The following is a 15,500-nucleotide window of genomic DNA, read 5'->3' as shown; positions in this document are numbered from 1 at the left end:
ACCTACCTGTTGCTGTGTTTGTTTCTGTAAAACACACTCTATTGTTAAACCTACCTGTTGCTGTGTTTGTTTCTGTGGAACACTCTGTTGTTAAACCTACCTGTTGCTGTGTTTGTTTCTGTGGAACACACTCTGTTGTTAAGCCTACCTGTTGCTGTGTTTGTTTCTGTGGAACATACTCTGTTGTTAAACCTACCTGTTGCTGTGTTTGTTTCTGTGGAACACACTCTGTTGTTAAGCCTACCTGTTGCTGTGTTTGTTTCTGTGGAACACACTCTGTTGTTAAACCTACCTGTTGCTGAGTTTGTTTTTCTGTGTCTGGATAATTTTCAAAGGTTTGGAAATCAATGGCCAAGCTGTCACTGCAAATACATTCCTCATTCAGAAATACTAACAGACAATAAAGAGGTGACATGTTTACACTTATCAGGATTAAGTAAAACTTAAGTAACTATTAAATGTTTTGTTATAATTGTAGTTTTTTATTAAAAATCATTTCTATATTTATATTTACATATACAGTGAAACTTCTCTAAACCGGCCGCCTCTCTGACCAAGAAAAAAAAAACGGCCGGTTTGGAGGGGTGGCCAGTTAACCAAGAATTTAGCATTTAGAGACATTTTATTTCATTATTCACAAAGTAGGTACTGTTCCCTTTCTTCCGGTGATCTATGATCAATTATCGGCGAAGATCAAATTAGTCCACTTGTACCTACAGGTACATGTAATTATACATGTGTAATTAATAAGAAATATTCTCACTGAAATCATCTAATTTTAAACTGAAAATCTACAACAGGATTCCGATACAAAAAGAAAACACAGAGGCATATTGGAATTCCTCTTACCTATAAAAACTCTGTAAATACATGCATCGCTTATATCATTAACAAATTTGTTTTGACGTTTTTGAAAAGTACAGTAGTAAATAAGAAATTGTTATTTGAATATTTCTTAGGAATTTTAAGTCTATGGAAACCAAGAAAATTAAGTTATCTTTTAATAATTATCATTAACAGTCATCGATTTGTTTTCTTTATTAACTACCGCTTATATCCATACGATAGAATGGTGCAACGATATGGTGTTTGATACTGTATTCATTCAATACTGTTTTTTACATTTTGGACAGAATTTGGAAGGGTCACTTGGATTAGCTAAGTGTCAATTAACACATTTGACAGCACAGGTAAACAATAGAAATTAAAGAGTCCACTTGTGTTTTTCACACCTCCAGATGATAATTTCCCACCTGGCCAGTTGGTCAGTCAATTTGCAAGCCTGGACGATCTTGATCACCCTTGGGCCAAAATTTTCTTGTCTCCAAAAAGTGGCTGGTATGTTAAGGGTAAATTACACATGTTTGTTAACAAATGTACTTTAAAAAGTGGTCGATGTCCGGTTTTCAGGGGTGGCCGGTTTTGTAAGACTTTCTTTGTAAGGAAATGTTAAGATTTCTGCCGGGACTTTGAAAATCGGCCGATATTCAGGGAGAACCGGTTTTCTGAGGTTTTCTCCAGTTTGGAGAAGATTCACTGTATTGCATATTTTATACAACTGGAACTTATCATAATCATGTTTTAAGTCTTTGCCAAACCAATCAAGTCAGCCACCACTTATTTATAATTCTGATTTGCTTGACTTACTTGGAGGTGGTTGCTTGGCCTGGTTATTCCAGATGACCACAATCTTGGCAAGACTCTGGACTAAAGAAAGTTGAGAAATGACCTTGAACAGGGAATCGGGACGATTGTAGGTCAATATGACCGCAGTGAATCCCTGGGAGCTGGGCGGGATCAGAGGCAGAAACATGGGATTCCAGACGGCTTTCTGAAAACAATGATAACTTTCAGACAATTTATTTTCATAGATATTTTCCTGTAGCTGAAGACAGCAACAATATATGTTGTGTGGCTGTAATATATTTCTGTTCATAACAGTTCTCCTTTGCCAAATTTGTTTCTTTGATCTTTTAAAAGATAGTTTGTGAACAATTAAAAATAAACAGACTGGGCTTCATTACTCCATTCAGAGGAAAGAATGGAAAAATCAACTACTACGCATCATAGAAATTACCTGGCTCTGGAGCCATAAATCTTAGACATGACAATCTTTATTTATTTCTCATCCAAGTCTTACTTTTATAGATTCTGAAGGAATATATTGGGAGAAAGTGGGACCGAGATCAAAAGTGAGCTTGATTAAGTTTTATGGCCTCAAAACCAGGCCTAGAGGTTATAAAACTTTTACTGTACTCATACTCAAACTCAGCCATGTTTGTTTTGAGTACAAATCTGAACAAACTCCAAGGATACTCGAAAAATCATGAGCATGTACTCCATTTGAGTACGAGAATGATTTCGTGAAAGTTTTATATCCTTCACTTTTGAGTATGAGTACGATTTAGAGCACGGAGTTTGAGTTTAAGTATAAAACGTACTTTAAAAAGTTTTATGACCTCCAGGTCAGGTCTACAATTTAACTGCTAAATAAAAATCTTAGTTCACTTACTGGGTTTGGAATCTCATTCCATTCTTCGTATGTTTTCGCTACACAAGGAAACATCCTGTCATTGAGGATCTGTAGGGTTGTCATGGTAATGCCTTTGATTGAGTGGAAGTAGTTTTCCCAGAAGAACCTGGCCTGTCTCCTCATCTGGTAGATTCTCTCCATGCTGTAAGACTTCAACACTTCCACCACATCCTTCAAGTCATCCTCTCTAATCACCACCGCCGCCCTGAAATGTAGACTTCACAATGTACAGTCTATTCCACTTATACTGAAGTCACTCATACTGAACTATCTGTTATATTGAAGTCACTTATATTGAACTATCTGTTATACTGAAGTCACTCATACTGAAATATCTGTTATATTGAAGTCACTCATATTGAACTATCTGTTATATTGAAGTCACTCATACTGAACTATCTGTTATATTGAAGTCACTCATACTGAAATATCTGTTATATTGAAGTCACTCATACTGAAATATCTGTTATACTGAAGTCACTCATACTGAAATAACTGTTATACTGAAGTCGCTCATACTGAACTATCTGTTATATTGAAGTCGCACATACTGAACTATCTGTTATATTGAAGTCACTTATATTGAATTATCTGTTATATTGAAGTCGCACATACTGAACTATCTGTTATATTGAAGTCACTCATGAATACTGAACAATCTGTTATATTGAAGTCACTTATACTGAACTATCTGTTATATTAAAGTCACTTAAATACTGAACTATCTGTTATATTGAAGTCACTCATGAATATTGAAATATCTGTTATATTGAAGTCACTTATACTGAACTATCTGTTATATTAAAGTCACTTATATTGAACTATCTGTTATATTGAAGTCGCTCATACTGAAATATCTGTTATATTGAAGTCACTTATATTGAACTATCTGTTATATTGAATTCGCTCATACTGAAATATCTGTTATATTGAAGTCACTCATACTGAAATATCTGTTATATTGAAGTCACTCATACTGAAATATCTGTTATATTGAAGTCACTCATACTGAACTATCTGTTATACTGAAGTAAAAATAAATCTCCATTATCATTGTTTATATTATTTATTTATCAACATTAGCTATATCGAACTTTGGATATACTGAACAATTCAGTTTGGTCCCCTGAATTTCAACTTATTCGAAATAATCTGTAACTGTGGCACTGTGCCGTCCTTCGAAAAAATATGTAATCTATTTATGAAATACTGTAAGCCAACTTTTATTCGTGATGACTTCATTTTGCAATTTAGCAGTGATGAACTGGTTCACAACTACCAGTAATTTTCACGACCAAGATAATCTTAAACATACAAAAGACATGAAAGAACTGGTTCACGGCGAGAAATATTCATGATGATGAGGTTCATACGAATCTCTCGAAAATTTCTCATATGTGAATAAAAAGGTTGGTTTACAGTAATATATGTTGTGTAGTGCGAAATATTTGTCCCTTTTTATGTTTCGTTCTTCTTTGGTTGATTTTAAAACTAAGCATTTATCAAAATCATAATATGAAAAGGTTTGATTTAATTTTGATTTACAGTTTATTTAAACTTTATCTATTTCAGGACAATTAAAAATTATAAGTTCTACAACTTAATATATTAATGCTTCTCGTTGGCTCTGATGTGATATCACCACGAAGGGATTCTTGAACAGGTACATGATTGTATTTCGGAAGAGGGAGAGTTTAAAATTATACAAAATCAGATTTCAATAAGTCAGGGAGATACACAATAACCCATGACAAAAAATTTACAAAATCAATGCTGTCATCAAAAACAAACCTTTTCCAGTCTAGGACTTCAGAAAATGGCAAGATATATCCATCCGCTACGATGACAGGAACACAGCCCGTCATGAGGGCATCACCCAGAGCCGTGTGTCCAAGTCGAGCACTCCTCAGCACCATACAAAACTTACTCTCCTGAAACAGAGTTAAACAGCCAATTCAAGAGAAATATAGGGTCAGAAGAGCACCATTACGAATGCGATAAAATTCTCATTCTGATGTTTATCTTCCATCATATGAAAATAATTTATCACTGAAACATTAATATCTTCATCAGTTTTAAAGTACATGTGCCACTATGGATGAAAGACGTGTAATAAATGAATACTTGTTGGTTAATTAAGTAGATATAATAAATTTACACCTACATCAAAGGGATTTTCATTTCCTGTGGTTTTAAAACACATTACAGTCTACTACACTTATACTGAAGTTGCTTAAATTGAACAATCTGTTATACTGAAGTAAAGAGTAAATCATCAGTCAATATCTATATGGTTCAACATTGGCTATATTGAACTTTGAATTCAGAGATCACTAAGATCAGATCAGAATTTCAGTATACCCAGAGTAAACTTCATGAACTTGTTGGATATAATGCGTTTGTGTATAATAAATCAAAATTGTTCTTCTCCAGGACTTTCCTATAAGAGTGTTTTACTGTAAATGATTTTTGAGCCCCTCCTCCACATACTTGTAGTATGTCTGGATACTTGTACTCCACTAATCCCTGGCACCGCCTCGTAAAATCCCACTTCTTCTCGTCACCACACTTGTCCATGATGAGGAACCTCTTCTCCGAGGCTGCAACCTCAAACATGACATCTTTGTACTCGCTGTGGAGGCCGACCTGGGCAGAGATCAGCAGCCACTTTCTCGTTTCTCTAAAGTGTGCAAAAAGACTTTATTTTCAAATGAGTCAACATGACTTTTAATATTGAACATACTAGAATCAAAATGATATGATATTTTACAAACAAATGTTATCGGACAATATGATATTTCACAAACGTGTTACTTGACAATGGCTCTCTATGTATGCATAATGAGATATTTGAGTATCAAGAAAATGGAATCCCTTCGTCTTGTACAAACAAAATTCAGTTTGCCTCATCATAATTCAAGACAGCAAATACAGTCAAACATGCTTATAATGAACATGTTTATAACAAATTCATGCTTATTGCAAAGTAATATTTATTCCCCTATAAAAGTAAAATAACAAAACTTATTGGTTATAGCAAAGTTTGGTTATAATGAACTGTTTTTCCTCTGGCAATGGAGGTTTACTATAACCATGTTTTACTGTATGTACATATATCTGCTGTAAACAAGGCTGAAAACACCCCAATACATACACCAAGTATTAAATACAATATTCTCTTTCATTCATTCATTACTGTATTTAGATTATTACCACCTTGCAGACACCAGTTTATATTTACTCACAGATTGGATTTATGTTTGAAGTTTACATTCTGTAAGTTGGGGTTAAACACTGGAATGGACACATCGAAGCCTCTTCTGTAACTCCACGTCGAGAAACCTCCCCCAGCGATGACAGCCTTGCCTGTATCAGCCTCCAGTATTGTTTTGTAATTTGGCAACTCGCCTGGCAACATGTTGAAAATCAGGTGATTTGCTCCATCATTCCACCTTTAATCAAATCCATTGAAAATTAGTATTTTTTTCCTCAACATACATATCAAAGCCCAATTTATTCATGATTACACGACCAATCCTAATAGTTTTTCAATGTAAATTCCAGAAATCTGATATCAAATCATTCTGTGCCTCTGAAGATACTGTGAATGTACAAAAACTCAGCATGACAAAATCCTACAGACATTGACAAGCCTGAATTAACTACAAATATTTACATTCAAACTTGATTTTGCTATTGAAAACTTAATTTAACAATAATTTGCAATGACAGCACAATACCATACTACATGTATTAAACAAAATTTATGTAACTATACCAATCCGACTACTGAAATCACAGTATACAGTCAGTGACTGGGCCGGAGGACCACTGCTGTTTTGTTTGACCCAAGAAGGACTAGTTGCCTGAGGGCAACAGACTTGTTTGAGGGTCAAACACTACAACTATTGCCCAACATATCCAGGGACCTAGTCTAAAACTGTTCTTTTATATGTACAGTGTGTGTATATATATATATATATATAGTTTTTTATAAATACTTTTCTTCATGCTTCATGTTAAAATGTAACTGATTATGTAAAAAAAAAAAAAAAAAAAAAAAAAAAATGATGCTGTTTTAGCATCATATGTTCTTTTATTAAATAAAATGAATTTCCCTGCTAAAATATTCATGAAAATGTCAGAATTTTAAGACACAATACTCTTCATTGGATATGAAATTGTGATACTTAACAAATGAAAACTTCAATCATTGGATATGAAATTGTGATACTTAACAAATGTCAACTTCATTGGATATGAAATTGTGATACTTAATAGTGTTAAATCTAAAGCAAACTAGCATGATGCCGCGCCATGCCCTTTTTGGCTGGTGCATTGCCCTTTTTAAAAATACTTGTTGATATAAACATGATAAACAATTGTTCTTTATTTCACAAGGTTGTCTGAAAAGTTTAAAATCAAGGCAGCAGGTATTAACTTTAAAAGAGGTTAAGGAGGTATGCTACACCAGAGAAATTTGATGTAGATGAAAAGTGGAGGATATGTACAACAATATTTTGAAGTTGAAAATGTTTTAATTTACTTTATTTTGTCAAAAAATACAGTTTTAGTAGAAGGTAATCTGAAAAAAATTTAAAACCCCTGCTGGACTTGAACCTGCGACCTACAGTTCATCAGTCGGTATTCTAACCTACTGAGCTATTCGACTAGGTATTGAAATGGAAAAGGAAAAGTCTAATATTGCTGATATCGATTTTTTCATCCATGTTTTTAAAGGAAGTCAGCCATTATGACGATGTAGAGTACTACCTTAAATGATTGTTCTATTACTATCATGGTATGATACAATGAAAGTGCCCCGAAACTATCTTGTCACGACAAAAAGTGCCCTTTTGAACATATATATGATATGTGTGTCCTCTCTAGATCCTAGATTTAACACTAGACTTAAGTACTTAACAAATGCAAACTTTGCAGAAATGCACAACAATGCCGGCATAGATCATGTGACAAGTGTGGTCAGTGCAAATAGGGCAATCAGTTAATAGTTTGATAATAGTTAACAGTTCATAGGCTGTTGACCATGAGCCAATCAACAGATCAGGAATGGAAGGAATTTGGAACTCGACAAGATGTTGATTTCTATTGCTGCAGTTTTATGATCAGAGAAAAATGAAGGTTTTTAACAAATATCTCTAAGAAATTAGATATTACAATGATCTTTTTTTTATTTTATAGAGTGATTGATTGTATCTTGTTTAACGTCTCTCGAGAATTTTTCACTCATATGGAGACGTCACCAAGATCGGTGAAGGGCTTAAAATTTAGGCCTTTGCTCGGCACTTACGGCCATTGAGCAGCGAGGGTTCTTTAGCGTGCCACACCTACTGCGACATGGGGAATCCATTTTTAAGGTCATCTCTGAGGACCTGTGACATTCCCATCTGATGCCGAGCGTTTGGCGATGGAACTGGCACTACCTGTTTTAACAACTTAGGTCTGTCGCGGCCGGGATTCGAACCCCGGCCTCCTGCATGTGGGGCGAACGCTCTAACCCCTAGGCCACTGTGGCGGTTTATTTTATCGAAATCGTCATGCTAAGGCATGACTCTATAATATAGGAAGAGCATGTGCTATTTCCATACTATTTGCATGTACCAGTATATAAGTGCAACTGTAAACAATAAACAGATACATGTTGGTTCTGTTTTGGTTTTATATTTTTCTTCTACATCTGTTGTGCTAATAACACACAAACCCTGACATGTGCAGACAAATTTCCACAACAGAATGAACAGATCTTATTCATTATTATTGCCTGTATGCTGTTGTATATAATTAATGTTAAATCTAAAGCAAACTAGCATGGCACCGTGCCATGCCCTTTTTGGCAGGCGCCATCGCAGGGTTGGGCGGTTAAAACCACCTCCGGTTTTAACCAGTGGTCAATACTGGTCAATTGTGATTTAAACTGTTCAATTTCCTACTTTTATACATTTCTTGCAAAGATAAAAATAAATTAAGTCTTTTCATTATATGGATCAATTGTTGATTAATATTTTTCTTTAGATAATCAAATGTAATTTCACAAGTTTAATATATTTGGTTTGCTGAAATTGACCAAAATATCTTCAGTACCTACCAGAGGGGCAAAGTCCTATAGAATAGCTTGACAATTGGAGACAGACCTGTTAATACATGTACCTGGACAGATTAAGAGATTTCTAGTCAACTCATACCCTGACCGACTCGTATCGAGGTCAACTCGTACCCCATAGGTCAACTCCTACCCAAAAGGCAAAAGTCAACTCGTACCCAAGAATCTGCCCATAATGCAATATATCTAGTATGCGCATATAAGTGACATATCGCTTAGGTATGAGTTGTCATCAATTGAAGAGGAGTCAACTCGTAACCAGATTCTTGGGTACAAGTTGACTTTTACCTTTTAGGTACGAGTTGACCTATTGGGTACGAGTCGGTCAGGGTACGAGTTGACTCCAATTAAGAATAAAAGGTAGCTGGACATTACCTGAGCACAGGAAGCAGAGTTGACAGGTGTTGATAAGCATAGGCTGGGACCAGGGATGATCTGTGTGCATGTTATTGTTGTGAAAACATCACCAACCCAATGTTTATTCAACAGTTAAAATGAAGATTGATGAAACAATACTTATAGGTAGTTCTTGTTAAACTAAGGAATTTAAACAGAAACTTACATCTTCCCCAATTCATCAGGGTCATTTGTACATTATTTATTTAATATTTTGACTTATAAGTATATTATAAACTGATAGTGCATGTTATGAATTACAGTATTTACCATAATGGTCACTTAAACATTTAAAATAAATAACACAGACTATAATGACCAAATAATTTTCAATCGACCAGTATTAACCAGTATTGACCACAGGACCGGTCAATACTCATATTGACCACTTTTTTGCCAACCCTGGGCCGCCATGCCCCTTTTAACTGAACCATGCCCTTTTTCTCCATAAGATTTTAAAGAATATTTCTTAATATAAACAATTCTTCTTTATTTCACAAGGTTGATTGAAAAGTTTAAAATCAAGGCAGCAGGTATTAACTTTTAAAGAGGCTAAATGATAAAATGAAATTGCCCCGAAATAGTCTTACCGCGACAAAAGTGCCCTTTTGAACATATGATATGTGTGCCCTCTCTAGATCCTAGATTTAACACTAATAATAAGGTTCAACATTTGACATTTCAATACAAACAGATCTAAAAATACCTAATTCATTTCAGATAAAGCTTACTAAAAGTAATATCAAAGTACAAATCATAAACTGAGCCAAATATCAGCGTTGAAGTCGAGAGCCCTGCAAAATGCTAGGCCTAGTTGTTGTACTCACCAGTTAAACAAAGTATAAAGTTTTCCAAGTTCTTTTGTTCTGACATTATTCTGATTGAGAGTGTCGAGCGTGGGAACATACAAACACGCCATTTCTGGGTTGTCTGTATGGTAAGGACTCTGCGAGATGGCCTCTAGAATTTCGTAAAACTCCCGAGAGAGAACAGGAGATAACAGATATCCATTTTCGTCAGAGTACTGCACAAGAGGATAAACATACACACTTATGCGAGTCATGTCATTATAACCACAATGAAATACATTGACACACGTATGGTAGGCACACTTGGAATCCTGGGGGGTAGGTTTCGTAACCAAGTTCTGCATATTTACCGTTTCTCGCCCTGCAGATCGTATGGAAGAGTGGGGTAGTTCCTGTGATTCTTCGGAATTAGATTTAAAAACTATGTAAAACGTCAACATTCCAATAAACAAAGTCAGCATCAAGAAAACTAGTGTCAAACGAAGTCTTACGGCCATCGCTGCTGTATATTCCACTCCTGGGTAGGTGCACCTAGACGGAGCTAATGAAATTCAGAAAGGATTGGGAATCATACCACTCGTAAAGCAATATTCAAACGGATATTATTTGTACTTTCATTTGTCATCATCATGATTTCATTGACGAAGCTGTATCTTAAAAAACCTCTGTCAATACTACTAGAGTAGAATTAGAGTACATCTTTTCCCTGGCCTTTGCCTTTGCCTTCGACATCTTCAAGATTGATAATATATTTTAAAGCATATCGATCCCGATGCAATTCAAAATGTCAATGCGTTCAGCTCAAAACTGCGATGCCCTAGCTCTACTACCTAAAATATATATATCTAATCTTGGTGTTTATTTCTCTGCATCAAGTACATATTTGCAAGCAAAAGATGCATTATATAAGACAGCTTTGCTATTCTAAGTTAATCATCCCCTCCTCCTTCTTTAAAACAATTTACATTTATATATAGGCTAGTTTAAATCAATTTTGCTATACGTGTATATGTGGCAGTTGGGATATTTTTTACCCCCATTCTTCCAAATATAAGAACGGTATTTCAAATGATAATATTAATAATAATTTAGGACCGGAAACATTGCATTTGAAGTTTTGTAAATTTATATAGGGTGTTCATAAGAAAAGAGCAAATTTTATATAAAATTCAGAAGATTTCCATGCTGTTAAATATTGGCCATCGACGCAAACCACGTTTTTGAGTCCACACATGATGTCAGAGAGAACCGATTAGAAGCTTTGAGTCCACACATGATGGAGAGAACCGATTAGAAGCTTTGAGTCCACACATGATGGAGAGAACCGATTAGAAACTTTGAGTCCACACACGATGTCAGAGAGAACCGATTAGAAGCTTTGAGTCCACACATGATGGAGAGAACCGATTTGAAGCGCCCGCGGATAACCAACGATGAATAATGGAATAGACTTGAAAATTCTGGTGACAATTCTCTTCTGTACAATGCAATTATTAATTCCAAAGTGATATCCAAGTTTGTATATTACAATATAACAGTGTATTGAGTGCAATATCAACTCATCTGAAATTGTTTGAAAACAAAGGTTTAATCAATAGATCTTTCACACCCTATATTCCATTATATCATAAACCTTTGATTTTGCGAACTAAATGTACTATTTAATCTGTTTACAAACAGTTAAGTGTAAACCATGATAAACCTAATTCTGTTTCAAAGTGGAACTTAGAACTGGTAGCTTATGGAATGGAAATGTGTGTTAAGGGAGTTTTTACTGTATGTTTTAAAACTACCAAGGGCTCTACTATCCAATGGTTACAATATAAAATACTTCATAGAATTCTGCCTGTCAGTTAGTATCTTTAAAAAACCAATGCTGTGTCTTTTGATTGCTGTACCTTTTGCAATGATGAAGTTGAGACAATTCAACATGTTTTCATTGGCTGTGAAAAAGTATCTATATTATGGAGCAATCTGAGCATGTATATTTATCAAACAACTTCCAAAAGAATAGGTTTTAAGGGGAACTCCCACTGTCGAAAGGCAACAGAATTGTAAATTTTCTTATCCTATATACAAAACAATATATTTTTTTGAGAAAAAAACCCCCAACAAATTGCCAAGATTTTTGGAATTATTGTTCTATCTATACAACAAATACAAGGTTGAAAAATGTATTGCGTATCAGAACTTGGAAATACAAAAATTTGAAAATACTTGGCATATATGGAAAACACTTTTTGACAACATATAAAAAATCATAATTTTGCTATTTTAAGCAATATTTTTTTTCCCCGAGTAGAGGTTATTATTTCAAGAAGATACCATCAAATCATTTGTTGTGCGCAACAATTTAATAATAATAATACCATATTTATATAGCACCATTTTCATACACTATACATGTACGCACAATGGTGCTTTACAATGCATATATACCTTACAACAGAATGTTATACACATAATACATAGAAAATAAATAAAACATTAAAAAGCAATGATATAAAAGGCGTTATCACATATTATGTAAACAGTCCGTAGTTGTACCTATCCTGATTGTACATATAAAACATAAAAACACATTCTTGATACATGTACCATAAATATGCTAGATAAGAATAAACATCAGTTTCAGGGCGTATTAAAATAATAATAATAATGAAATACACACGCGCGCACACAGCGTATAATGTCTCAGTTATAATACATTAAAACATAAGAATTTTTTTTTTTATAAAACATCACAAAATTGTAATCGAAAACTAAGACACACAGTCAAAACAGATAAGATATAATCTTAATGCACTGAAACAACTAGTCCTGGAAAACTTGATGGGGAAAAAATGTGTTTTCAGTGACTTCTTGAACGCACACAGTGTACCTAAGCGAGATGTCTTCAATTCTTAATTATTGTGTGCATTATTTAACTGAATTAAGTTGTTTTATTAATAGCATTAATTATTCTGCTGAATAATTGAATTGTTGCTCTCTTCGAATGAATTGATGATATCAACAATTGGGTTGGTGCGCGCTAAAAATCAATGATTGAAGAGAGCGATAATTCAATGAATACGCGCAATGAATTATTGTTCTTTTCAACTACATGTAAATTGTAGCGCGTGCACAATATTTAATCGAATTATCATTCTTTCCAATTGAATTAATGATATTATTAAATCTCTTTAAATGAATTTTAAAACACCGAGCCCCGAATTAAATTTTGCGAGAAATAATTCCCCCACATTGATGCGCGCAGTAAGTGAATTGATGCGCGAAAGAATTAAATTGATCAATGCGCGCTTAGATTGATCAATTCGCGCATGAATTCAATTGATGAGGGTAATGATTGATTTGATGTGCTTAATTCAGTTACAGCGTGCAATTGTTGAATTGATGATAAGTTCAAAGACTTAAAGATACTTCAATTTGTATTTTCAATTATTTGAGTTTATATTTGTCTGCATTTATGTAAATTCTCCTGCCTCTCCGTGGGTCCTTAATTGGAAATAAACTATTTCTGAAACCGGGCCCAGTCTGCCCAATGGTGGATACCCCCCCCCCCCCTTCTGGTCATATGGTACGATCCCAACCTCCCTCCCTCTTTTTAGGGACACAAAATCACAAAATATGCAATAAAAGATCGAGGAAAGAATACATAAAAAATATTACTGAACGGGCACGTAGAAAAAGAGGGATCAGGACACCCCCCCCCCCCCCCCCCCACTTTTTTTGTTGTTTTTGTTTTGTTTTTTTTGATAATGTAAATTTCGTTACTTTACAATGTTAGTTAATTTCACATGCAAAGTAAGATATATTGACTGTCCCCACCCCCCACCCATCCCCACCCCACCCCTCCCAACCTTTAGATATTAGTATCGAACGGTAACTAAAAATATAAGCTTGAACTGATGAAATGAACCCATGTAGCATATAGTGGACAACGAAAGCTTACCCGGGATTTCGAAGTTTTGGCAAAAGAACTTTTTTCTTATTTTGGCTTGCCAAGAATTTGTTTTCAGATCATTTCTCCTCAAACAACCCGTACAACATCCAATAAAAGCAATTCTATAACAACACTGGATCAAGTACAGCATCTAATAAAGATTATCGTATAACAACACTGGATCAAGTACAGCATCGAATAAAGACAATCCTACAACAACACTGGATCAAGTACAGCATCCAATAAAGATTATCATATAACAACACTGGATCAAGTACAGCATCCAATAAAGATTATCATATAACAACACTGGATCAAGTACAGCATCCAATAAAGATTATCATATAACAACACTGGATCAAGTACAGCATCCAATAAAGACAATCCTACAACAACACTGGATCAAGTACAGCATCGAATAAAGGCAATCCTACAACAACACTGGATCAAGTACAGCATCCAATAAAGATTATCATATAACAACACTGGATCAAGTACAGCATCGAATAAATACAATCCTACAACAACACTGGATCAAGTACAGCATCCAATAAAGACAATCTTATAACAACACTGGATCAAGTACAGCATCGAATAAAGACAATCCTACAACAACACTGGATCAAGTACAGCATCGAATAAAGATTATCATATAACAACACTGGATCAAGTACAGCATCCAATAAAGACAATCCTACAACAACACTGGATCAAGTACAGCATCGAATAAAGGCAATCCTACAACAACACTGGATCAAGTACAGCATCCAATAAAGATTATCATATAACAACACTGGATCAAGTACAGCATCCAATAAAGACAATCCTACAACAACACTGGATCAAGTACAGCATCGAATAAAGGCAATCCTACAACAACACTGGATCAAGTACAGCATCCAATAAAGATTATCATATAACAACACTGGATCAAGTACAGCATCCAATAAAGATTATCATATAACAACACTGGATCAAGTACAGCATCGAATAAAGACAATCCTACAACAACACTGGATCAAGTACAGCATCCAATAAAGACAATCCTACAACAACACTGGATCAAGTACAGCATCCAATAAAGATTATCATATAACAACACTGGATCAAGTACAGCATCCAATAAAGATTATCATATAACAACACTGGATCAAGTACAGCATCGAATAAAGACAATCCTACAACAACACTGGATCAAGTACAGCATCGAATAAAGGCAATCCTACAACAACACTGGATCAAGTACAGCATCCAATAAAGATTATCATATAACAACACTGGATCAAGTACAGCATCGAATAAAGACAATCCTACAACAACACTGGATCAAGTACAGCATCGAATAAAGACAATCCTACAACAGCACTGGATAAAGTACAGCATCGAATAAAGACAATCCTACAACAACACTGGATCAAGTACAGCATCGAATAAAGACAATCCTACAACAACACTGGATCAAGTACAGCATCGAATAAATACAATCCTACAACAACACTGCATCAATTGATCAACCAGAAAAAACTGCCTGGAACAGCGCTTGGAATCATAACAAAAATGCAATATACACAAGCAAAAACATCGGATATGAATTTATTGAAATCGTCTGTCTGTATATCTTCCATTAAAACGTTGTGTCAAGATCCATCTTATACTAGTATATAGTTACACATCATAAACACTGCTGTAATTAACACA

General features: G+C 34.7%; 1 protein-coding gene across 1 annotated transcript in view; it reads right to left on the bottom strand.

Annotated features, from left to right (window-relative positions):
- Positions 1 to 10,621, bottom strand: part of LOC125674228 (exostosin-2-like) — a 22,120-nt gene extending 11,499 nt beyond the window's left edge. The window contains exons 1-7 of the mRNA XM_048911332.2: positions 9,878 to 10,621; positions 5,779 to 5,985; positions 5,024 to 5,213; positions 4,325 to 4,464; positions 2,513 to 2,738; positions 1,648 to 1,831; positions 293 to 362 (exon numbers count right to left, since the gene is read on the bottom strand). Coding sequence (XP_048767289.2) covers positions 293 to 362; positions 1,648 to 1,831; positions 2,513 to 2,738; positions 4,325 to 4,464; positions 5,024 to 5,213; positions 5,779 to 5,985; positions 9,878 to 10,356 — 1,496 coding nt within the window. The 5' untranslated portion in view covers positions 10,357 to 10,621. The remainder of the gene's footprint in view (positions 1 to 292; positions 363 to 1,647; positions 1,832 to 2,512; positions 2,739 to 4,324; positions 4,465 to 5,023; positions 5,214 to 5,778; positions 5,986 to 9,877) is intronic.
- Positions 10,622 to 15,500: the final 4,879 nt, after the last annotated feature.

This window comes from Ostrea edulis, chromosome 3 (genome assembly GCF_947568905.1).
Source record: "Ostrea edulis chromosome 3, xbOstEdul1.1, whole genome shotgun sequence".
In the NCBI taxonomy this organism is placed as follows: Eukaryota; Metazoa; Mollusca; class Bivalvia; order Ostreida; family Ostreidae; genus Ostrea; species Ostrea edulis.
The sequence above is the reverse complement of the archived record's forward strand: the minus strand, read 5'-3'. Positions and strand labels throughout refer to the sequence as shown.